This window comes from Gouania willdenowi, chromosome 8, assembly GCF_900634775.1.
Source record: "Gouania willdenowi chromosome 8, fGouWil2.1, whole genome shotgun sequence".
Classification (NCBI taxonomy): domain Eukaryota; kingdom Metazoa; phylum Chordata; class Actinopteri; order Blenniiformes; family Gobiesocidae; genus Gouania; species Gouania willdenowi.
The window spans coordinates 28,379,722-28,390,279 of record NC_041051.1 but is presented as its reverse complement, the minus strand read 5'-3'; the positions used below and the strand labels follow the sequence as shown (position 1 = coordinate 28,390,279).

The window sequence follows — 10,558 nt, the reverse complement described above, 5'->3', positions numbered from 1 at the left end:
GCCACCTTCCTACTTCAGCTCCTGCAACATCTACAGACCATTAACTTTCCTTGCACCTGTAATTAACCTTAAGTTTTAAATTCCTGGTAAGATAACTAAATCAATTGAAAGACTATTCTGGAAGAAATATAAATATGCATGCTTGAAATATAGCAATAAATTAGCAATTAGCATGTGTTGACTGACATGATCGTGTTATCAAATTGAAGTTCTTTTTTGTAGCCCGTCAAATACATTAATGTAAAAAAAACTTCTTTACATAACATTATTCAATAACATTTCAACTGGATTGAATTTTCTACACTACATTGTCTTCATTGAGAATGTATTATTCAGATCTGGAAGGACTTTAATCCAGGTGAGATGAGGCTAACTAGCTCTTTTGAGAGTAAAAGTTACAGACCGCTGCCGTAGGAAGTATGTATTGCTATAGGAAAGTGGTCGGTTATTCTGACAGACTTTTATCGTACCTTATATTGTTTTTATGATGATTGTGTCTGTTTGGCTTGAATCTTTGAAGTGTACTTGAATTTTGTTGGGAGGGGTATGTGCAACTTTGTAAAAATAAAAGGATTCTATTCTATTCTATTCTATTTAAAGTCAGTCTGAAACCAAAAATTGGGAATTTACACTACAGGCTAAAGTGACTGAATCCAATATTTTACGCTTTTGTGACTCTTATCTGATGTTTTCTGTGATGTTTTTGGAGTCGTGCAACTCACATGTAATCTAATGTTTTCAAATCAGGTTAGGCCACTTTCCTATTTTTTCCACTTTCTTCGCTGTTTTACATATTTTAACTTTAAACATGTGTAAGGCATTGTGTTTGTTCTGTTGCAAGTTGTTGCAATGTGCAGCTGGCATTTGTTCCACACACAGATATGATTAACTATTTTATTGCATCAACTGCATATCACATGCATTTCTTTACTTCAACAAATAAGGGAAATGCCCATGTTGCAAATAATTATACAATTTACGGTAAACTGGATTATTAACTGTGATTTTAAGTGGTTGTTTTATTATTTTAAATTTATTGTGCCACCTTAATCTGAGTCTGTGCCCCTGCAGTGGCCCCTTAACCAAAACTTCCTAGACCCACCCCTGTAAATAGCTCCACACAACATCGCAATAGTTCTGTTATTTATCGGTTAATGGTCAATTTGGTGAAAGCCAAACCAATTTTCTATTTTCCCTCTTAAAGACTTAGATAAAGACTTTGCAGTGTTTTTTTTTTTTTTTTTGTGGCACTGTAAAGCTCATCAAAATCAATTTCCTTTTTCAAAGGGAAATACAAGTATTTGAAAGATTGTTGCTCCTTAAAATTAAAATGGGCATAACCTGTACAGTAAAGCAGGTTGTTTTACAGATTTATCAATTTGTTTGATTTGATGTCATTTCAGATTAAGTAAAACAATTACAGAGTTTAAAAACACTTTCATGTCCTTTTTTTTTTTTTTTTACAACATTTAAATAAAACACAACCAGCTGTTAGAGGATTTGTTTTATTTTTTATTTGAAAATGTGAACTCTCTGATAAATCACAATGTTGCTTTTTGTTGCCTTAATGGGATGGTGGTGGTCTGAAGGTTTTTCAAGACGCATATGGAGGTAGATTTGTGTCTTTATTATTCAATCAAAAACAAAACTAACTTCAATTTTTTTAAAAAAAAAAAAGTGTTTAAATGCAATTATTTGGGTCACAAATATTTTTTTTTTGATTGAAAATAGTTATTTTTGATTGAAAAGTTTTTTTTTATTTAAAGTGATTTATTTATTTATTTTTTTAATTATTAAAAAGCTTATTTTTGATTGATTAATAAAGACACAAATCTACCTCCATAAACGCACACATGTACCAATTATATTATTAAAAGTTTCTTCTTAAAAGAAGATATATAAATGAATACCATTCTCAAATTTACACTATAATCATACACCACTGCTAATGTAATATGAGAAGCACTTTGGTGGGTTTATGTGCTGAAATTCCAAAATTAGCAAAAATAAACAACTAAATAACATTGAGTAGATAATAGATGTATAAAAGTAATTTTATGAATTCGATCACTATGCACTGTGTACAACTAATACAAGCTGCCTGTCGAGAATTAAACACTCACTTTCTTGGGAGTGCTATGAAGATACAACATCAGCAATTACTGTACATTCAACATAAATCTGTACATTATATTTTCTGCTTTGTTAACAAATAACTATATTATTCCCTCAGACAGAGGGGAAACGATTGTTACTACATCCAAAAACACACACATGCAAAGTGATGTTCACATTCTTTCACAGCGCCACATCACCCACAATGCATTGCTCTTCTTCACATCGGCAAGCTAAAGAGAAAACAATATTTTTATTTTTTTTTACCCCTTAAACACACTTAACCCTTTGTGTTTCAGTCAGAGTTCTCCAAGACATTTTATTTCATATTTTCTACTTGGAAAGTGCGAGTGGACACATTTGGTGCTATTATTAAAGACTTCTTCGTACAGCTCACACTCCAGGCTTGTTCTCTTCTTCACGCGTGCTCTGTTCATGAAAAACCCTGATCTGGATTCTATATCCTCTACTTTGAGCTTCTCACTCGTTTCACTTCATTCACATCATCTGTCTTCAGGACCCCCATCCACAGCTAAAAACCAACCAAAAACTAATGCTTGTATATTTTTTTGTCAACTAACACTGTAATATGGAAACTGTTTAGTTGGTTAGTCGATGCGCCGTTATTCACCAAGAACTTGTCGATTCTGAAAATAGTCTGCGATGTTGGTTCAAATCACTTTCACAATAAGATCACCTTATTTCCTCTTGTTTCCATGACCCACCAGGGTTACGACCCACAAGTTGTGAACCCCTGATTTACATCAACCGGAGTCCCCTTTAATCACAATATAACCAAGGAGCTAAAGTCCTGTCATAGAGAGTATGTAAAACTCGCTTTTTCATAGCAGACATATTTTGAACATTTGGCTAATTTGTCTTTCATTCGAGACTAATTCATGTTAAACAGCATTTTCTATATCACTGTTAAAAATGTGTACATGTGAAACATAAATCTAAATGTTGAATGTAAATCTAAATTTTGAATGTAAATCTAAATTTTGAATGTAAATCTAAATGTTAAATTTCAATCTAAATGTTAAATGTTAAATGTAAATCTAAATCCATCCATTTTCAGATCCGCTTGTTCCTGCTTTTCAGGGTCGCAGGGATGCAAATCTAAATGTTAAATGTAAATCTAAATGTTAAATGTAAATCTAAATGTTAAATGTAAATCTAAATGTTAAATGTAAATCTAAATGTTAAATGTAAATCTAAATGTTAAATGTAAATCTAAATGTTGAATCTAAATTTAAATGTTAAATGCAAATCTTAATATTAAATCTAAAGCGAAATGTTTAGAAATGATGCAAAGTGGGATTGTCAGTGCCCGTTGATCACAAGGCCGCTATTTAAGATTTACATTTACATTTTAACATTTAACATTTAGATCAAACTTTTACATTTAGATTTAACATTTGCATTTAGATTTATTTTTCATGTTTACACATTTTTAACAACGATATAGAACATACTGTTTTACATGAATTTGTCTCAAATGAAAGAAAAATGAGCTAAATGTGAGTAAAGTGAACTGAATGTTTGGCTATGAAACACTGACAGAGTTTTTACATTTGGCACCCCGTAACTGTCCTGCATGTTTTAAATGTCTCCCTGAATCTAATGATGGTGTCATCATCGGCCTGATAAAGAGCCACCCTTTACCATCAGGTGCATTGGACCAGAATAGCAGCTTAAACATGCAGAACAGGACCTCTCCAGGACTGGACGTGCCCCCCCCCCCCAGCTGCATAAAATCAAACAGTGAATGTGAGAGGCTGTGCGTCTTTGCCTCGTCCTTCTTCAGATTTTTCCTCTGGGGGTTGGCTCTTTATGGAGCTCATGTCCCTGTGGAGGGAGCGAAACGTGCTTCCCCTCAGACTGGCCTGCCTCTTTGTGATGCGATAGATTTTCCTGAGGATGGAGCGTCGCAGCAGGATGTAGACCCACGGGTCCAGGATCTGATTACAGGTCGCCATTCTGACACCAGTTACCAAGAGTCCTCTATAAGTGTCTCTGTCCTTGAAAAGAGGGTCACTGAAAGACTTGATGCCTGATATCAGTCCAAACAACTGGAAAAAATGGAGAGAAAATAATTTTAGGCAGAGGTGTTAAGAGCATTGACATATCCCACTTAAATATGAAATTGTACTCAATTACAAGTACAAGTAAGTCATACATAAAATACTCAAGTACATGTAAAAAGTAGTACAACTAAATAGTACACAAAGTAAAAGTTACAAGTTACTTTCACCCCCCACATTTATTTTTGGGAATATATCTTGCCATGGTTCCCTTGCATACAGAAAACATCTTACGTATAAACTTAGAAATGAATTCAATTGGAACTACATTTATTTCCCACAAAATCATCTGTATAAAATAAAACATTAGTCAAAATGTACATTCCTTTTTTAAAATAGAATAACACCAATAAATTCAATAATTGAAATAATAAAACTTGAGCTCTAAAATAACAGGCATTCAATGCTGTTTTGCATTTAGTTTAATCTGGTTGGTCGGCTATGATGTGATGCATTTGATTGTTGTCTGGTCATTTCACAATGTCCATTGATAATTTTAAAACAAAAAAATAATAATTTACTCAGTAAAAGTTGGGTGTAGAAATGTAACAAATTAATTTACTCCTTTTAAAACGTACTTAAGTACAAGTAAAATTGATGTTTTAGAAATGTACTCAAAAAAATTACAAGTATCCATAAAGGCAACTCAATTACAGTAAAGTGATGTACTTGTAATCCAATCTGTTACTTTCACTGCTGGTTTTAGGCCTAGATATAATATAAGGTCGATTTAAAGCAGTGAATCACTTTTCCAGTGAAAGCTGAGGTTAAATATAAAAATCTATTTATTTTGTATCATTTCATAAAGATTCTTCTCATCGTTTGTTAAGAAAAGTATCAAAGGATGATTGATGTCACTTGTGTTTCTTGGCTCTCACCAGCAGAGGGCTCCAGCAGATGCAGGATGTCACCATGATGCCAACCAGCTGGACCACCATCTCTGTATCATGTGACTGAGCAGACCACCGCTGATGGCAGCTTCTTCTCCTCAGGCGAGCTTTCACCAGAGCGACCCCACTGATGGTGTTGCAAACAAAGGCCACAGCCAGAGAGCTGAATGCCAGGCTGCAGAACAGCATCACAAAGGCCAGATCTGTGGCTCTGGTGTCCTCCATCACTCTGATGAAGCACCACGTCCATGGGTATTGGTAAGTGTAGGCGCCCACGCTGAAAAAGGGCAAAAGAGCCACGCTTAAAGCCAAAAGCAGGATAAGGGCGAGTGCTATCTTTGCCCGTGCTGTGGTCACCTGGCGGGCGTGCAGGAGAGGCCTGGTGATGCCCATGCAGCGCTCGGCCGCCATGGCACAGCCTAAAAACAGAGGACACAGTCCAAAGAACACCAGACACCCTCCCAGAAACAGACAGGAGGCGTCAGGGTCAGCAGAATCCCCACATAAACTGAAGGGTACCTCTTGTGAGTACCTTCTTAGCACCAGAGCTCCAGAGACAACATGTCCGGCCAAGTCTGTGGCCACCAGTGAGCTGGCGAGGAGGAGAAACGTGGCCTTGGAGCGGCGTCGGAATCGGTTGTAGGCTTTGGCGAGAATGATGAGGGCGACCACATTGAAGAGGATTCCCAGAGTCATGGTGAGAGCAGCACCCATGGGGTTGTTTTTAGCGAGGGTGGCATTGCGTGGTTCTATGCGCTCCACGATGGTGGTGGTAGTGTTGTTGTGGTTAGGACTGTGTGGATCGCAGGTTGTCATGGCCAGCAACATCGCTGGGGGGGGGGGTCATCCAGCTGAGAAGAATCTGAGAGAATGGGAAGAACCAGTCAAGCTTAGTCACATGTTCCACTGCTTTCACTGTAGAACAACATTGAACTTTTCAGCAGCATTCAGAGGTTTTTTAGGGGGCAAACTCAAACATTTCTGTCCTGGCCAGGGGTTCAGTCCTGGCATTTTCTGTCCAGACCAGCCCACTACATTATCAGAGGACATCACAAAGAAGCCATCACTAATAATCAATGCACTTTTTTCAGACTTTAGCTACCTTTTGCCAATAAATACCCCTTTTTTCCTATTTCCCTACATTATGCCTCTTTCTGTGCCACATTTTGCCCTTTTTCACTATTGTTTGCCATGTTTTGCCCATTTAAGCTACCTTTTGCCATTACATACCACCTGGTTCCTCTTTATTTGCACATTTTTTGGCCACTCGTGACTGATTTTGGGCCCTTATAGTCACTTTACACTCTTTTCTTGCCACGTTTTTGCCACTTTTTGACCAACGTAATGTTGCGGACTGGCCTACTTCGGGTCTACGGCCCACCGGGACAATGCCTGGTATGCCAGACGACCAGTTCACCCCTGGTTCTGGTTCCTGACTGTGAAACACAGACATAGAGCTATTATATATTCTATATTCTACTTGGTCAATTTCCTCACTTAAAATGCTTTCAGAACTTTCAAAGGTGGTGAATCAACAGAGATATTAAGCAGTCAGTGTGCTTCAGGTTTTTTTTTTTGTTATGGGTTAGAAATACACCTTGGGAAACTTTAAAAGTATACTTCAGTGGGAACGCTCATCATCGGTCATCATCCTAATCATACTTACAGTAAATAGTAAACAAAGCTCATTGAGTTTTTAGTGTACAATCTAGGTTTGTGTGCCGTTTCAAACAAAGCCCAAGTTTCCATTGTCTCACTTGGACCAAATACGGGTATTTTAAATTGTTGTATATCTGGGTTTTATGTTATATTGTACAACACTTTCATCAAACCTTGTTTGTTGTTCAATGTGCTCTATATAAAAATTGGATTGGACTGGATTGGAAGTGTCTAAGTCATTGGAGGTCACTCAAGATTAGAGTTAGGGTTCTGTTTGCTCCCCATGTTGCAGCAAGAGCATAAAGCAATTTACACTCTGGATTATGTCACTGGTAGTTCAGTATGAAGCGTACACGACAAATGAATGAGGAAGGGAATCAATTCTCAGGAATTCATTCATCCATGTAGTTAAGGTTAGTGATATCATATATCAGTCATTGAGATCTGAAATAAAGGCTGGTAAACCAGTTATAAAAATCATTTGGTGAAGCAGTTTCCTTCCATCAACTCGACACGAGAGTTTGACGGTCAAAACATCACTGGAGCGGTTCATCCATAGCAACAGAGCCCCACGCACAGCAGCATCCTCTCCCCACCGCAGCGTCACCAGACTCCAAACGCATCGCTGCAGGCGTGAAGCTTTTTCTTTCCCTCACACACTCACACACACACACACACACACACACACACACACACACACACACACACACACACACACACACACACACACACACACACACACACACTTTATTTTCTCATTCAGTGGCTGTTAATATTGACTATTGTTGTCACTATGTAAGGACAGCTTTACACGAAACTAGTAGTTTGTGTGAAAAAAACAGATTCATTGAGTCCCGCCTCCTGCTGCTCCTGCAGCCTTTGGCAGATTGCCAGAATGCACTGCGACCGAGCAAAAAGAACCAATCAGAGTCAGGATTGTGTTTGATGGACTGTCTGAAAGCTGCTGCTCACAGGCCCCGCCCCTTTCCCGAGCTGGAGTGCCGTCTTTTTTACAGTGTATGGTCTGGAGGAGTAGAAGACGGAATTGGTGACTTTTTTGCTTGAAAGGTAGTTACTGCTGCTTGATTTACATTATGTTTGATTTGTAATTGTTACACTAGAACTCTGTAGTGTATGTGTTGTTTGTGTGTGCGCACAGCAGCCTCCATTTGGGTGCTGTAAGTGACACTGTGTTGTGTTGTTCCCATCTTTGATGTGTTTTGTGTCAACATTTACAGCTGCGTGTGTTTGCACCTGCTTGTCAGGCGTAGTATTTTCCGGTGCTAAAACAATCACCGCAAACAGTTCCAGATTTGATAAATTGCATTGCTCCTACTGCATTAATTTATTTGCATGTCCTCCTCCCATTTTTCTGCGCGCCTTACGAGATCCGCCTACTTTACATATTCATCAGAGGGAAACACACTAAATGGAATGAGGGCGCATTCTGGCGCGCTGAAGAAGCACAGTCCTGATTCCCTGGAGTTTGTACTCCTTATTAGCACGTGGAGTGATGTTTGCACACATTTTAATACCACTAAACCTTTAGTGAACCTTATCCCCTGAATTGAGGCTACAGATGTCCTTTTTCATCTATCTCATAAGGATCCCAGATGTTTCTCTCATTCCTAAATGTTGACTTCAGTCCCACGCACAGGATTAACATTTGATAAATGTTTAAATTTGCATATGGTAGTAATCGTTTTCATTTCAAAACAAGCAAGGAAAATAACTGCACCTTCTGTTGGCAGAAGGCTGCAAAGATCTGCAAAGTCTGAACAAGTACAGACAGTTTATGAATTCCAGAGAAAAGCAATATTGGAGCAACACGAATGTAAAAATGGGGCAGTCCCTGGGTTTGGTGAACATGTGCATGGGATCAACAAGTCAGATTTGATGCAAACTCTAGCTTAAGGTTACATTTCTTTCCTAATGCATGCACATGCATCACTTTAGATAATTGAATTTGTTGCAGGCTGTAATTTCCTTATTATACAGTTATTATCTGTTATTTCTGACAAATTATACACCATATAAATGGATAGCCACATAATATAATAATGATATATGATTGTCATATATAAGTATTACAATTATGTAAATTGATAGTTAATGAAGAGATACAAAGATAATTGTATTTTTGCAATTGTAATTTGACAGCAGAACATCTGGGTTACATATGTGTCTCTGTGTGTGTCAGATACAAATATACATCTTTAAATATTTCTTCCTTTTGGGAACTCAGTTCATAATCTGCTTTTTTCCCCCTCACCTCTCCTTATGTTGTTTTCCCATTTTTCATCTAAACACGGGGCGTCTCCTATGCCCTTGGCAACCCACAGTTCTCTGGTTCTTGTCTCCCATATTATTTGTTACTGTTTTGCCATGTTCTCTTCAGATGTGATGATACTGAAATTTGTATAAAGCACTTTGTGGTTTTTTACCTATGAAAAGTGCTCTATAAATAAAGATTACTTACTTACTTACTTATCTGTTGGTGATTTTCTCCAATTCTTGACTTGAAATAAGCTGAACTTAACACAAAATAATAATTTACCATTTTAAGTAAGCAGATTCTTACCTAAATTTTCATTCTTAGCAATGGAATGACTTCCGTCGTCTATATAAGTTCCTTAAAATCTCACGCATAATCCATGGAGATGATCAGGTTTCTTCATCAGGAGTTTGGTGTCTCATGTCAGATGCATCCACAGTGTTCCTGTTGTTCTCCTTCATCTGACCTGTGTCTTGATTATGTGGTGAATCCCAACCTGTGGCTCTCCCTCTCTGTGCTACACTGCACCAGCATGTTTTCTCCGAGTGTGTTTGTGTTGAACAGCTGCACCCGGCTCTCTTCACCTCTGGGCGTCTCAGTCTCTGACAGCAGACTGGGTCACTTCCTTCAAGCAGAAACTCCCTGTGGTGGTGGAAAGAGACGTGCAGAGGAATCCTGAAGATATGCAGGTTTTCAGTTACTGATTTTGTGGCTGAGTTGGTCAAGAATCAGAGCAAAACACGACAACAAATGGACCAATTTTGTAAACTTGCCTCTCCATTAAGATAATATCAACATTCATGTCAGCATTTGAATAATGATCAATCTGAGCAATAATACAAGAAATAATGGTGTGTGTGTGTGTTTGTTGTTATTTGTTTGTTGTTTGTCTTTTGTGTATTGTTTTGTTGTCATTTTATATACTTTTCTGTCTTGTGTATTTTTTTGTAGGTAATTACGTATGTTGTCGTTTGGACATGTTTTTCTGTTATTTGTGTTTTCCTCTGTAATTTTGTTTGTTTTTTTGTGTTTTTTAATGATAATTCATAATAATAGTAATAATAATAATAGTAATAATAATAATAATAGTAATAATAATAATAATAGTAATAATAATAATAATAATAATGCATCAATTTTATATAGCGCTTTTCTAGAACTCAAAGCCACTTTTTGTAAGACAAACATAAATAAAGAAGAAAAAAAAAACAATTTTTAAACAGGTAGGTATTGACGAGTGTTTTAAAGTTCTGTAATAAGTTTTGGGTATTACGTTATTTGGTTAATTTTGTCATTTTGTTTGTCTTTTTGTTTAATATATTATTCTGTCATTTTTGTATGTTTTTTTTGTGGATTGAGTGTTGAAGCTTTGATCCTTCTATCCAAACATGTAAATAAAAGCTGAAATAAGACTACTTAGTACAGCTGCATTGCTAAACTTATTTTATCAAAGGTCGTTCACAAAGAGTATCAGAAAAGAGTCATGGAGTGTTGGCCTGGCTGCAAAATTGTTTGGTGTAAATGTTTGTGCAGGT

At 37.1% G+C, this 10,558-nt stretch overlaps 1 protein-coding gene across 2 annotated transcripts; it reads right to left on the bottom strand.

Moving 5' to 3' along the window:
• Nucleotides 1-3,297: 3,297 nt before the first annotated feature.
• On the bottom strand, nt 3,298-9,650 carry LOC114468475 (prostaglandin E2 receptor EP1 subtype-like). Of its 2 annotated transcripts, none has more exons than XM_028455397.1 (3): nt 9,330-9,650; nt 5,078-5,951; nt 3,298-4,187 (listed from the first exon to the last, which is right to left on the bottom strand). In XM_028455397.1, the coding sequence occupies exons 2-3, from the start codon at nt 5,915-5,917 to the stop codon at nt 3,873-3,875; spliced, it is 1,155 nt and encodes a 384-aa protein (XP_028311198.1). In that variant the 5' UTR covers nt 5,918-5,951; nt 9,330-9,650; the 3' UTR covers nt 3,298-3,872. The 2 variants fall into 2 exon arrangements, with proteins under 2 accessions (XP_028311198.1, XP_028311200.1); XM_028455399.1 differs by lacking the exon at nt 9,330-9,650 and adding an exon at nt 9,232-9,324.
• Between the last annotated feature and the right edge of the window lie 908 nt (nt 9,651-10,558).